The 15527-nt window shown below is 36.0% G+C and overlaps 1 protein-coding gene and 1 long non-coding RNA gene across 3 annotated transcripts; one reads left to right on the top strand and one right to left on the bottom strand.

The window, feature by feature from the left end:
* The first annotated feature begins 6944 nt into the window (after positions 1-6944).
* LOC103419275 (indole-3-acetic acid-amido synthetase GH3.17-like) lies at positions 6945-9720 on the top strand. The gene is made up of 4 exons (XM_008357390.4): positions 6945-7414; positions 7493-7594; positions 7715-8559; positions 8910-9720. Exons 1-4 carry the CDS (start codon positions 7113-7115, stop codon positions 9494-9496), a joined length of 1836 nt encoding a protein of 611 aa, XP_008355612.1. The 5' UTR covers positions 6945-7112; the 3' UTR covers positions 9497-9720.
* A 2770-nt stretch (positions 9721-12490) lies between these two features.
* On the bottom strand, positions 12491-14978 carry LOC103419274 (uncharacterized). 2 transcript variants are annotated; one of them, XR_011577211.1, is made up of 6 exons: positions 14879-14974; positions 14723-14785; positions 13778-13825; positions 13595-13646; positions 13201-13292; positions 12491-12627 (listed from the first exon to the last, which is right to left on the bottom strand). It is a non-coding gene; the product is annotated as an uncharacterized lncRNA (long non-coding RNA). The 2 variants fall into 2 exon arrangements; XR_003770291.2 differs by lacking the exons at positions 12491-12627; positions 13201-13292; positions 13778-13825 and having other exon boundaries at positions 13463-13646; positions 14879-14978.
* Between the last annotated feature and the right edge of the window lie 549 nt (positions 14979-15527).

Raw genomic sequence — 15527 nt, 5'->3', positions numbered from 1 at the left:
AAAGCTCTGCTCTCTGTGTGTGCATTTTACTGTTCCATTGAATCTACCCGAAATCAAACTCTAATACCAATCTCTCAAGTCCATTGTTATTTACTCCATACCCACATCACGTCCACTCTCACTTAAAAAAAAAAGTTCATGTAGATTAATAGCAGTTATCCATACACTCAAGATCATGTGTTTGATTTTTTCTCTCTTGATATATATATACACACACACATACATTTTCTCATGTGGGCTTTGAACAAATGTGCATGTGCCCTAGGATAATCTCTCATATGGAAAACCCCTAAATTAAAATCAACGTTGACCAAACCAGCCATTTTGGCGTGATCATCCACAAATTATATAAGCCCTAAATCCTAATGAATGATTGTATCACAATTTATAATTCCATCTACCACCTTTTATAATTCTATCTTTAATTATGATGGTGCAAAAATATTAATTTTATTTCCATTGATGATAAGTGTTATAGATTCCACAACGTTAGATGTCAACCCTCACGAAAATCAAATGGACCATCACCGTCCCTCCCGTTAATATATGTGATGGACCGCCCTTATCTCATGTTGCCCATTTTCATCGATTGGTTTTGTAACTACTCATGTTCTAGCAAAAATAAATAAATAAATAAAAATGCAACATATTATATAAATTATTATTTAAAAATATTCTCTTAGTTACCTGACGATGAAGAAATGCATGAACACTAACCTTTGGATTTGATATCAAATTTTAAGCATAAATAAATGTGATTTTGATATCAATTTCAATGACGAGTGATTATAAATTTTTAGTCTCCAGTTAACTAAGAAAACTAAACTCAAACCATATATAATGTGCCTAAAATAATTAATATGATGTAATCTTCATCTCGGAGCTGTACGTGGCCTTGGATCTGGTGCTTTTGGGTGTAAAATTCTCTGTCAAACCACTCATTGACTGAAAAATTGAAAAATAATGTTGTAATGTAGGATGGACGAGGCCGTCTCTCTTGCCTTCAGGCATATGCCAAGGTTTTTGTAGTAATTCCACGTAAATATTTGATTAATTAGTTAAACAAGGATTATGCTACTTGTTCTTGCCCATTAATTTAGTCCCCCAATTGCTAATTGATAAGGTTTTTTTTTTTTTTTGTTAAGTATGGTCAATGGCGTGTACTCTCTACAGTAAACAGCTGACAAACATGTTTTTATTAGTGCTTAAACAACACTTATACAAATTATGGCCCACCTCAAAGAACACATAAACCCTTCTGGCAAAAGGTAATAGGCTGTAGGGTTTATATTAAAAACTTAGAAAGGTGAATTGTGTTAACTTTTGGAATCGGATGCAGTGATAGTACAGATATGTGATTGCTTTGAAAGGAAGAGTTCAGAGATTGATGTATGTAATCTAATTAGAACTGCACACTAAGTTTATCACGTGCTTAACGGATTGAACTCATAAGAGATTGGGATAGACTAGACTTGTAAAGCTATCATGGAATGTATTTGATCGGATATGAAGCTGGCAATAATCCTGGTATGAATAGGTTTAACTATTCTGATATGATAACTTTGGTTTGTGGTGATAAGGATATTTGTTTATACAATTTGATAAGGATTACATGATGGGAAATAACCTAATCAAATACCACCACTAAGGATATATAATAGAGGTCCCTGCATTCACATTGATTATGCAAAACAGAGAGAACCAACCCCATTGTTTGTTAATTGCATACAGTAGTGTTGAGTGTAGAATAGCTCTAGTTTTTCTGCTGCAATGGCTTTACAAGGTTAGTGGTTAATTGTATTTGTGATTTGCTTGTTTCCACTATTAACCATATTACAACGTACTCTAAGTTGTAATGTCAACCAAAATTCAACTAAAGAAAAGTTTCCTCTTATACAATTTGTAGGTTGAATTTAGTTACGTGTGATTAAATCATACAATATGTAAGTATATAACATTGAATACCGAGAGCAAATACGACACTGAATATGAGTAAAAGCCTTTTCTATTGATCAATTTCAATATCACATTTGTAACAAATCCGATCACAAAATTAAAATGATCTAGAAAAAATTACATGCAAATCAACGAATAGAAAAATTTGAGATCCAGTCACCAAAACCACACCTACTCAAGATGCCAACTGCATAACGACATGAAATTGCAGTTCCATTCTAATTGCTAACTGAAACTCTTATAGAGAAACTACATAATACACAGCAAACTCAAACTTGGTTATATGCAATTTCTTAAGTATAAAACATACTAAAACCTAAAAAACATAAACCTCACAAACCTCTAGATTTGCATGGATCTACAAACCCCATCCTCTAGTGTCATCGTCGTCTATATTGAGCCCAGCCACTATCCTACCCAAAACGCTATATTTCATCATTGGCGGTGATCCAACAAACTAGTTGGGATTTGAGAAAAATAGAATCATATGAAGGAATAACATGATAATGAGAAGGAAGAACACGATGATGAGAAGGACATGATGATGAGAAGGAGGATATGTTGGACGTCAATCGGTAGGCAGCATAGTTCAGTCGAAACTCCCACCATCTAAATGTGGAAAGTGAGAGAGTGCTTTGCATATTATGTGACTTAAAACTTAAAATTCTAGCGTTAACCATTCTAAAACTAAGACTCTAAAATCGAGACTCTAAATTATGGTTCTTCACTCTCTAAATTATGGTTCTTCACTCTGAATCAAATATATCAATAAATGATAACAAATTAAGACAGATTTGAGAAGAAGTCGGTTTGGAATTCAAGTGAATCCAAAAAACAATTATCTATAAATTGGGGTAAGGCTAGCCGACATTCACCTCTCCCAGACCCTACGTAAAGCGGGAGCCTTGTGCACTGGGTACGACCTTTTATATGTTTAATTCGGTATTCATGTGAACCGAACCATAAGTCTCCAGTTATCATTAGACTAAGTGCTTGTGACGTTTTGCATGTTAATCATGTTGTGAATCATATGATATAAACCCACATTGGTCATTAATTTGAAGAACAACTGGACGGTGGAGCTTTCGTTTGGTCAAACAAATGATAATATATTTACCGGGGGAAAGTGAAGAGCGATCTCACTCTTCCCTTCCCGGTTCCCACCCCTAGTTTGCTCCTCTTCCCCTGCCCATTTCGAGGGCGGTCTGTCCCCCCTTAAGACACCTACTTTGTTTTATCTTAAACATGAAGACCTAAATTAGTAAACCAAATCTAGCAAATCCCGATCAATATGTCCTAATATTACTGTTTAGCTATTACTTTACTATTTTTCTTCCTCTTCAATCTGTTTAACGAACAACGGTTTTGTATTGCTCAATTGCTTCCCTCAATGAGCTCGCATGACGGCCTACTCTTTTACCTGAAGCAACCTCAAAGGCTCAAAGCCTCAAACCCTCAACTTCCTTTATTGTTACACACACCCAAAACAGCTAGCCAAATTTTAACACATCCCAATGAGCCCCATGTATAAGAGAACTTGCTTAGAAAGTAGGGGATTCTACGGTGATGCGACATGATGCAAGGCATAAAGAGAATGATAAATTGCCGGTTACATTTAAGATTTTGCTTTAGAATTGGGTATGTGACTATTCTCTCAAATTTAACCCGTTGCATGCATGTTATTTGACCATTTTAAGAGAATGTTGTAATGTTCTTTTACTAAACCATATTGTCGAACTGTGAATCTGAATTGCACATTATGAATTATGAAAAGAGTTTACTTGAGCAATAGTGGTTCATCATGAATACCATTAAGGACAATGTACGCAATTGCCTCATGTTTCTTTGAAATTCTGACACTTTCTATTGAGAATGGTTCTCATGGTGGCAAGATATTGGACAAAATATCTCTTAGAGGCCAAGCTAGTGTAAGGAGCCAAGGCAGCTAGGCAAAGTAATGCGCGAGCTTCGTTTTGCTCCCGAGAATAAACATTATGATTTTGCAACTAACAAATGTTGTGTATGACAGTTGTGTTCTACCATACACATTTTTTCTGTTCTCAAGCAAGCAAACCTAGAAGTCCCAACACTTTTGAGACCCTGTCGTGACACGCTACCCCAGAGAAAAATACACGATTGGTGCTTGAGAGATGGAGTAGGATTCTCTCCCCTTTTTTTTTTCCCTCCCCTTCCCTCCTCTCCCATTTGAACGGTCACGGTTAAGCCACGTCAACATCTTATATTAATTTTTTTTATAGAAAGAGAAAAACAAAATAGAGAATGTGAGAGGAAGAGATAGAAGGGGATGGAAAAATGAGGGGAAAAAATCCAAGTCCGAGATAGAGTAGGATTGAGAGACCCCATGCTAAATGCCTAAAAGCCAGTTCATTTTGTTAACGCCTTACAATATTAGTTCTGATGGGACCATTCTGTTATGTGAAGTCGTGGGTGTTTCAAGACCAGAAAGAAGCATTTTCTTTTCCATTTCTGGCCTAACTTCTAAAGTAGCTTACTGTCTCTTGCAAATCCGCAACTTTATGAAGTAGGGCAGTTCCTAATTTACAGAAACTTTTGTTTTCCTTTATTTTTTGTAAAATAAAAAGAAAAAAGTTACAAAATTGATTAAGTTTTGGGGTGAGGCTACAACATGCCAGAGTATTGAATACTTCGTCACTTAGGACAACCGATGGATTGCATCTAATCGTTTTAAGTCGCAGAGTATTCAATGTTCGAGAGCATTTTAGCCTTTTTTTTTTTTTTTTTTTGCAATTTTTGAATGGTGTGTGAACTATAATCATGTAAGTAGTGTTCATCAAGTATTGACTTTACCCTTAAGGAATTGGTTTTTTTCTTGGGACATGAGTGGAGCCTATGAAAGATTGGAACTTTTAGCTGTATGCTGGGGTTTGTGCATTTGTTGTAGAGTTGGACAATAATTTACTCAAAAATAGTACTCTCTTTGTCCTCAGATCCGTCAAATTACCAGGGGGACAGTTTGCAAGCCAACACTCTCTTGAGTGTTGGACTGTATAGCCCAGAAATTGATAATCCAACTTGTTTGATCCTTGGTTTGGTCCAATCATAATTTGGGTGACTCCAATTTCCAGAGTAGGGTCCTTGAAATGACATATGATTCTCTACTAACTGGCATGACAAACATTTTCTGTCTATATATCAATTTTTTATTTTTTTTTTCTTTTATATTTGTTCCTTTTGCCATTCTTTCTCTGTTTCTCATCAAGATTTGTTCTTGGAATCGCGCAGAGTTAAACATCAGTGGATCGTGGTAGGATTGTATCGTTCATAATGCACCAGAACAAAGATAAATATGATCCGTGTGACACTTAGCATGTTCTTTCAAGAAGCTAAACTTACACGAAATGCCACAGTAGCAATCTCTTAAATTAATCACACACTATCACGTGTTTTAAGTTTCCTGCGTGATAATGTCTAATTGACTTGAGATTCCATCTTTGTGTCATCCTGTGGTACATAGAAGTTCTTCACCAATGGAATGCACGCAATAGACTTGCCCCTTAGCATGAATGATCTGATTTGGTGTATAAATTTTAATATTTTCTTCAACATTAGATATTCTTACCCAGCTGTAATATATCAAATATGGTGACTTATTAGACACCTCCTAGTATTAGATTAGGAAAGAGATATTGATTTTAGAGCTTCATTAATCTTAAACAATGAGTAAACAAATCATTTCCTTGAAAATATTTCATTTTATTTTAGAGCCACAAAAGTCTTTATGTGGGTCTGGTGCAATGCCTGGTGGTGAAAACTCCCCTATCACCTTGTGGCCAGGTTTTGTCTGCTTGAAATTAATTAAATTAGCAGCCAAATAAACCCCCACCTTAATTTTGTAGCATAATTATTTTTGGCAGAGAATGTGACAAACCACTGCTTAATCCTGTTTTAATGAAGTCTAATCAACTCTTTGCTAAATGTCTGCTGGGATTAGCAAAACCTTGACTAAATCTATCAGTCCCCTTCTTGAAAAGAACTTCCCTGTTAAAATCTCTGTTACTATCAGAAGCCAGAGCTTGTCCATGATTCCTATACAATATTTTGATGGCATTAGCAATTGGATACTTCTATGCAAAGGAAATTGAAACTTGAGTGCACGGAACAAGCACCCGCTTAGTCAACTGATTTGAGCTATATGTGCGATATTATAGTTAGTTAATGATTTGAGAGACTTGGGAGCAGCCTCTCCATAAAATGAGGGTAAGGCTAACCGACATTTACCTCTCCCAGACCCTGCGTAAAATGGGAACCTTGTGCATTGGGTACGACCTTTTTTAAATAAATCTTCTGTTGTTACATTTTTTTTAATTATTATCTCATTCCATCTGTCTAATAGATAGTGAGTATTCAATTAATAGCTAGGTCCTTGGCTGACTAATGGTTTGATTTGAGCAGACAAAAGAGGTAAACTCGAAGGTAGTTTTGAGTTTGACCAACCTTAATTTTTTAGAAAAACTAATGAAAAGTACTTGAAAATTTTGAGTTTTAATGATAAGGACAAAATAAAAGGTAAAGTGAATAATACCAAGATTGATTTTTTAGTGTAAAAATATGATTTTTCGTTAAAATGAATAATATCGGGAACTTTTTGTTAAAGTTCCTTAATTTTTTTTTCAATATTATTCACAGCTAACCAGGCAAGGCCACGTGTGTAGGACCTCCATAGCCTCCTCAACTTCCCTCACATTTTCATTTTTTATTTTTCAGATTTATTTTATTTTTGAATATACATCTTTTCCCGAAGTCCCCTCCAGAATCTGTTATTTATTCATTTCCCTCCACCCTTTCTTCTCAGCTGCTACACAGAAACCACATTGAGCAGCCTTCTATTGCAAGACAATGGCTCATACAAATATGTAGCACTTTCTCTTCCTTTGCTCTTTAAGCACTTTCACTCTTCTTCCACTTTTTTTCTCCTGCAAGGCACCTTTTCATGTTACAAAATTAAGCTCAAAAGGGAAGAGAGAATCTGTTTTTTCTTAGAGTTTCAGGTCTTAACTGATGAAAATCAGACCGAAATTCCGGTGAATTTTTGGATTCATTGCTTGTATGTCACAGTGAGTGACGTCCTAGAATCGGCTCGGACCAAAATTTTCTTTATTTAATTTTGCTTTCTAATGTTGCCAAGGATGATTCCCAGATATAATCCAAATGACAGTGAATATGGTTTGAAGCTTCTTGAGGACCTGACAACAAATGCATATGAAGTACAGCAGCGGGTGTTGGAAGAGATAATAGTGAAAAATGCCCAGACCGAATATCTGAAGGGCTTTCTCAATGGCCACCATGACAAGAAGGATTTCAAGAACAAAGTTCCTGTTGTGAATTATGAAGATGTCAAGCCTTACATCGAGCGAATTGCCAATGGAGAGACGTCTGAGATCATCTCGGCTCAAAAAATCACTGAGCTCCTCACCAGGTACGAAAAGTATATGGTTACAAGTACAATTTCTTATGTTTCATGAAGTTTAGTTCTAATAGTTATGTTTTTTCACAGCTCGGGAACTTCGGGAGGACAGCCGAAGATGATGCCTTCAACCGTTGAAGACTTGGACAGGAAGACATTCTTTTATAATCTCCTTGTGCCTGTGATGAACAAGTGAGAAGCTACTTTTTTTGTCCTTTTTGCTGTGTTTATATTAAATTTTACTGTTGGTTCTAAATTGATGTAACAGTGAAAAACAAGGTAACTGAGAAATTATATTTGTTTCAAATTCAGGTATGTGGATGGCTTGGACCAAGGGAAAGGAATGTACCTCTTGTTTATCAAACCGGAAATTAGTACTCCTTCCGGATTAGTGGCAAGGCCTGTCCTGACCAGCTACTACAAGAGCAGTAACTTCCGCAACCGGCCTTTCAACCGGTTTAACATCTACACAAGCCCGGATGAGACCATCTTGTGCTCAGACAGCAAGCAGAGTATGTACTGCCAGTTACTCTGTGGTTTAGTACAGAGGGATGAGGTCCTGAGGGTCGGTGCAGTTTTTGCGTCCGCCTTCCTCCGGGCCATCAAATTCTTAGAGGACCACTGGGAGGAGTTGTGCTCAAACATAAGCTCAGGTATTGTCAGTGCCTGGATCACCGACTCCAGTTGTCGAAACGCGGTGTCTTTAGTCCTTAGCAAACCGAATCCAGATTTGGGCGATTTGATCAGGCACGAATTTAGTAACAAGTCAATGGAAGGGATAGTTAAGAGGCTTTGGCCAAGAACAAAGTACATTGATGTTATAGTCACAGGGTCCATGGCTCAGTATATCCCAACTCTTGAATTCTATTCTGGTGGACTGCCTTTGATTTCAACAATGTATGCTTCTTCTGAATGCTATTTCGGGATCAATTTCAACCCGCTAAGCAAGCCGCATGATGTTGCTTACACCCTCCTTCCGAACATGGCCTACTTCGAGTTCCTACCCGTGGAGAAACACCACGAAGAGGTAGCCCCGTGCAACGGTGTTTCTGGTCAAGATTGCGCAAACGCAGATGAGGAGGAAAATTTAAGAACGGTTGATCTAGTGGATGTGAAGCTTGGTCACTATTATGAACTTGTTGTCACAACTTTTACAGGTACTTCCTATTTTTAGATCCGAGTCTGACCCACATGCTTCATGTATGTTTCATTTCTTAAACGTGACAGCAAAACTTTTACCTTGCAACTATAAAATACTGCATTAGTTTTTTGGTATCCCACTCGCTAACTCGAGAGATTCTTGTGTGTCACCAGTTGTATACAACTATATGTCTGTTTCTCTCATCACGTGACTAGATAGGAGATGAGATAGACACACACATGATTGTTTATGACCGGTGAGAGGGAAGATTTCTCCGCTAACTCATGATCCGACTGTGAATTTTCGGTCTTTAATTTACCTCATCATGGTAGTTTTATCAATCTTCTTTTTATACTGTTTACACAGGGCTATACAGGTACAGAGTTGGTGACATTCTAATGGTGACTGGCTTCCACAACAAAGCTCCTCAGTTCAGATTCATGCACAGGAGAAATGTGGTTCTGAGCATCGACACGGACAAAACCAATGAAGAAGACCTTCTAAACGCCGTCACGCAAGCAAAGCTCCTGCTCGAGCCCCTCGGCTTCCTCCTCATCGAGTACACCAGCTACGCGGACACCTCCTCAATCCCAGGCCACTATGTGCTGTTCTGGGAGCTCAAGACCAAAGAAAACAACGACACGATAGAACTGGAGACCATCATTATGGAGCAATGCTGCTCCACAGTGGAACAATCCCTGGACTCGGTGTACCGGAGGTGCAGGAGGAAGGACAATTCCATAGGACCACTGGAGATCCGGATTGTGCAGCATGGGACTTTTGATGCACTCATGGATTTCTCTGTGTCCCAGGGATCTTCTGTGAACCAGTACAAAACTCCCAGGTGCATCCAGTCAGAGGAGGCCATTAGGATTCTGGATTCCAGGGTGGTGGGAAGATTCTTCAGTAAATCAACTCCTCTATGGGAGCCATTTAGAATAGAGACTCAATAATTTGACTGACAAACAAAAACATGGTGAATTTTGGCATTTCCCTGGATTTGACTGACATAAACAAAAACATGGCCACTCCGGGTTTGATTCATTTCCCTGGAAATGTTAACTGAGAACCCAATTTCATGGTTTGATTTGTAAAAGTTCTTGTCCTATATATTCTGTGATTTCCCTCTCATTGTGTATGTTGGATTTGGATTAAAATTTAGACTACATTTTAGAAAGGTTGGATTAAAATTTCTCCTCTCAGTTCAAAGGCTAAAAATTATAGAAGACCCTTTTTTTTGGGTGAAGAAAAGTTTAGAGGGAGATTGATTACTCTCACCATCAGTGTCAGGGCATACCCACAAACCTCAAGTATGAATGACTTACGCGTGATACGTAATTGCCAACTGTCACTTATATGAATTTACGTAAGAATTTATAAATCACGCACCAACGAGAACTACTAGCAACGGGACTCGAATCTTGATGGCGAGACACACACAACAGAGACATTATCAACTGAGCCAACCAGCTATAGAAGGCCTTGTTTTCCAGTGGTGAAGGGAAAGGAGGCAAATTAAGGCTAAGATGCAGCCACGCCTGTATGTGGGAAATTAGGCAAAACGACCATGGAGATAGTAAGGGGGACAATGAGAGCAAATCAAGGAGACACAGGAAACTGTACAAGCAAAGGGCCCGGGCATAAATAATGCTAGTCAAGTCTGTACATGCATATATAGCTAGCCAAGCACTTTGGCATTTTTCTCATGCATTTATTGGGAAAATGTGGTCTTAACCACCACCAGCTCTACCCCAGATAGCTGCACAGCGGAGGCGGAGGAGGAGGAGAAGGAGGGCCTGCCCTCGAGTCTCGTGTCCTCTCTCCTCACTCACACGCTTCTTCCTTTGGATCTCATGATGATACAAACTTATATGGCTCCACTCCACTCATTCACTTCTATTCAATCATTCTTCTTGTTTCTTTTCTCTTTTCGAAAATCTTCGCAATGTACCCCTTGTAAATATCGATTTTTACAGAAATGTCGGCAACCTAATTACGGATATATCGATTGAGAATTTCGAAATCAATATGGAATTATGACCTTCTTCCGACTTGTTACATGGACTTGCAAGTATAAAAGAGTCAATTTACTTCGCACAATAAAAAAATTCAGCAATTGAGGGTTATTTTCGTGCATTTAAAACAAATAAAAAATGTGATAAATTTGACGGTAGGGTGACACGTTTTAAAAGATTAAGAGGCCTCAAAACCCAAAATCCTAAACGTAGACGTTATTGTTCTCTTATTCTTGAGGACAATGGAGAAGACACGTAAATGAATTAGGATGCAATCTCAATCTGTGCATAATATTGTTTAGGTATAAATGGAAATTTAACTTACTTGGCCAGTACTATTTTTATGTTTTTCGTTTTGCTCGGGACCAGTACTATTTTCTAACCGGGCATTTTAGGCGTCGGTCTTTCATGCATGGCAACCCAAATTAGCTTAAACTATACGTTTGTTTAATTTGTTTGAATCGGTGCTTAGAGTAATTGCTTTTGCATGCCTCCAATTTGGATTACTAAACGAATTGCAAAATCGATCTACAATACGAAAGGCTATTACATGTCAGTACTATTACTTACTTTAAATCTTTAAATCAGAGAAGTAATCGCACATAGTTGTTCAGGTATTAAATAAACATATTTTTGTTGAGCGAAATAATATATGGTTTCTCATATCAAAATAAGTTATATTTTATAATGTGTGACATACTTTTTTATTCTCTTATGTGTTAGTAAGCGCATGATACGTTGGAAATCAAAATGATTTTTAATATACTTTACGTACTCATTCATGATAAATAGACATGCATATCATACATATTAAGAAGGTATTGAGAAGATGAACTATGCTAACAAGTAACACTCGTCCTCAGTATTGGGACTTAAGTAACTCTCAGTCTCAACCCTCCCATTTCACGTAGAACAAGGGATACTAATCTAACTCATTTATGATCTACGTACACCTGCTCTAATACCGTGTTAAATATAAATTTGTAGAAATTAACGTCTTTCACTCTCAATATTGTACAATTTAAAGGGAAGACAAACAAAAATAAGATGGATGTCACTGCTTGCTGAGCATCCCCACATATACACACACACGGACATTTGTGAATTGTGGTTGGCATTTGACAAATAGTAATGAAAGAGAGAGAGGTAGCTCTCACTCTCTCAGCTGTGTATCAAGAAAATACAGAAAGAAAGATCCGACAGGCCACACGTATGCTGTGCTGGGGGTCATGCATGCATGTTGGATTGGAGATATTGAGAGAGAGAAAGATGACCAGCTTCTGTAGCTGTCTCTTTTGGCTCAAACCCCCAGCAGGTTGTGCGTCCTTTTTGTTAGCCCCGCTTTATAATTTGACATGCAAATAGAACTGGGATTGGGACTTTCCTGGTTGCTCTCGTTCTGTTTCGGATAAGGTCATGTCATTCTGCCATGCTCAGAAAACGAAACGACATCCGGCATGGGTCATTCGTGCTTTCTCCAGATATATAGGTTTTGGATGATAGTCATGTGATACAAACAAGGATGGGGTTTTGCCACTTCCATCGATTTCCAATGTCGATATTTATACACCACAGAAATTATAATGAGATTCCTTGAGATTTTGAGAGTATGTTTAGCTATAACTAGTATTTAAACATGTGCGATGCTGTGAGATGTAAAACTCCGTTAAACATCTGAAATATATTAAAATCTATTTACATTCATATTAGAATCTAAAAATGATCCAAAATGTATTTGGAGATCACGAAATATAAATGTCTTGAATAAATGTATAAAATCTTAAATGCATTTAGACACACATACCATTTGAACAAAAGGGTCAGGGCTCTTGGTATGCTACAACCAAAATAATATAAAGTAGCTAGGTACAAATATCTTCCATATTTTTCTATCTACATTATGAGCTGCTTATTATCCAAAATACAATAGATTGGTTAACCAATCAACTTTTCAAAAATTGATCGAAAGTATGTGATCTCATATCCTTGGTTGCTCATCCCTATACATGCAGCACAATAGTTATACAACTCCATCATCGCAAGTCCTCACATCATCTTTCATTGCATCCCTGAAAAGCAAAATGATTCAAAAATGTATTTGCCCAAAAGTTTAACGTATTTACCATATGTTTCCTTCAGTCAATTGAAGAAATCTAACATTTTAGTATATGAGGTTTGTTCAAAAGAATAAAAATTCTTCCTCAGTTTTTCAAATTAGACACTAAATTCTTCAAGAAGCATAATAAGATAGTGTCCTCATATATATTGATTGTTTATTGATTACGTAATACTTATATATTGACTATGTATGATTCAATGTTTAGTTCTCCACAATACATAGTTAATATATGGTAATTACATAGAGATCAATGAACCATCAATATGAGAGAATTTTGTACAAAGATCTATTTATCAATTGCAAGAGCATGCTAAGCATAATTTTTGTTGTGCGTTTCAGTTCACATATAAATATTTCAGTTTAAATTCACATCATCTATGTACATTTCAGTTCACCACACAATTTGCCAATCTCAATTTCAGTTCACATATATTAAATTAGTTCACCTTCATATACACATACACATTTGACATTTCAGTTAATATTCACAAAAGTCACATTCACACATAAAAAATATAATTACCTCAGGCAAGCAATTCACCCTCCACATAATATGCCCCTAATTCTTCTGCTTTTCTTTTACAAATATTGCAGCGCTTCTAAGAAGAAACATACCTAATAAGATGTAATAACTATCAAACTCGTAGAAATATAAACCCACATTCCATTACGTTGCCAATAAACTAAATACTGAAGAATTTTTTTTGACATTGCATCATAAATCCCTTTATAAACCAGAAAAGCAAATCATATTTCAATCGCAGGAGAATAAATAAAAGAAAATCTAAATGTAAGACTAATTATAAAAGGTTCAAGGATGTGATTCATCATATGCTGTCATTACAAAATAATATAGAAATGAATATATTCTTCAAGAATGAAAGAAAAAAAAAAAAAAAAACCATCATTAATGTTACATGCAGCTCCTTAGGAACGTATCCTGCATCAACAGCAGCACGGGTAGCTCAACTAAGAAAAAGAGAAGAAAGAAATGTCAGATTTATGTTATCCATACTGCAAAAAAAAAATGATTGAATTAGATTGAATCTGACCAATTTGAATAAAACTAAACGAAAAAAATTAATCACAATTAAGTTAACCTCTTCTTCTCATATATTGTTTTGTTTCTGCGTAGATTGCATTGTTTACTGTTTAGACACAAAAATAACATATTTAAAATCCTCAACACCATTACAAAAACTATATGCGCAATATTATTTACAGATAAAGGATAAAGATTTAGTAACAGAACAATGGATTGTAATAAATTATCTTCAACCAAGTAGGCATGAATCTTTACTTATTAAACAACACCAAATTTAGAAAATTAAAGAAATTCATACCAAAAACTTCAACTGTCACACATATAGCTATAAATTTTAAATCAAGTACTTTTTCATCTTCTTAATGATGTTTTCAGTCAATATACTATTTGTCCCCAAAAGACTTTTGTGTTATAAACCTTGTTGTAATTTAACATTCTACTAAAGGAAAAATATAATACACACAAATGTACCCTCTCCTTCCCCTCTGTAAAGGAAGAAGACAACAAAGAGAGAAGATGAAAAGAACCGATTTAAGTATCATGTGTTACATAATTTACAAATGCTACATCTCTCAACCGATGTCAAAATGTTCCCAATCAAGACCAATTGCAATTCTGACATAGTCATACTGTGATCAAATCGCTTCTAAGAAGCAACATACCTAATAAGATGTAATAACTATAAAACCGATAGAAAAATAACACCAACTTCCTTTATGTTGGCAGTAAATTAAATACTCAAAAAATCTTTTTGACTTTGCATTGTAAACCCCTTTTGTAAAACAGAAAAGTAATAACCATATTTCTAAAAAAAATTACTTTATGCACACAAATAATCAGGTAAACATATTATCCATTGCACTTTATGAAAACAAATATATGCACTGCGCAATTATGCCTTGAAGGCCAAAAATGCAAAATACCTATAGTAAAAAACTCAGAAAAAAGTGAGAAATCGATAATCCATTAAGGAAAACAATAAAGAAAGCAATTGGGTTACCAGTGTCAAGCGGTCTTAGTTGCCTTGAAATGGGGGTAGCACCCGAGCTTCAATTTTCATGCCCTTAAAATTCAAAAATGACATGTTTAAATCCGCAAATAGACGCATTGTATATAAGAAGAATATACTAAATATAATGAGGTTCAGAAGCCCAACCATGTGAGTAAAATCCTCATGCCAGGTTGCTCATGGATGACCTCCTAGTCCTTGGAGTAGTCTGGAGACTTGGCTTCCTGCTTTCAAGTTTAGAAGGGAAGTAAAAGGTTTACAGAATAAGCGAAAAATAACTTGCATCTATATAACATTAAAGTTATGTACACTTTTTAAGTGACAATGACTTGGTTTCACAATTCTTATTTTCTAGTATTTTGGTACACGATTTTGCACAGTTCTAAAATCTTGTATTATGATTTGGATTTCTGTTATGCATGCATACAGTACAAAAGTAATATAGTAATTTAAAGGAAAGACACTTGCAGCTATGTTTCTAATTGCTGCATCTCTTGTGTTTTATTATAGTTAGTTAATTAATTTTTTTTCTATAATTTTTTTTCTAATTGCTGCATCTCTTGTGTTTTAATTATTTCTTTTATCTCTTAGTTATTTCACTCATTGAAACCATCGGATGACATTTTTTCAGGCACCAAAAAAAACCACAAACCCAAAATCACAAAAACATCTAATTTAAAATATCGGATCACATATTGTCATGTACAAAAGGATGATAACAAATCCAAAAGAAAAAAAAAATCATAAACAAACTAAAACATTAGATTGGTGAAGACCGTAACCTTGAAAAAGATAG

The sequence above is a fragment of the Malus domestica genome, chromosome 16 (genome assembly GCF_042453785.1).
Source record: "Malus domestica chromosome 16, GDT2T_hap1".
NCBI classification, from domain to species: domain Eukaryota; kingdom Viridiplantae; phylum Streptophyta; class Magnoliopsida; order Rosales; family Rosaceae; genus Malus; species Malus domestica.
Note: the sequence above shows the minus strand (reverse complement) of the source record. Positions and strands in the feature narration are given on the sequence as shown.

What these genes read in the sequence shown, in the direction of transcription:
- LOC103419275 (XM_008357390.4), top strand. Translation starts at nt 7,113, where the DNA reads ATGTTGCCAAGGATGATTCCCAGATATAATCCAAATGACAGTGAATAT. An exon ending in CTTGTGCCTGTGATGAACAA is followed by an intron (nt 7,595 to 7,714) that starts GTGAGAAGCTAC and finishes TTTCAAATTCAG; the next exon opens with GTATGTGGATGGCTTGGACC. An exon ending in TGTTGTCACAACTTTTACAG is followed by an intron (nt 8,560 to 8,909) that starts GTACTTCCTATT and finishes CTGTTTACACAG; the next exon opens with GGCTATACAGGTACAGAGTT.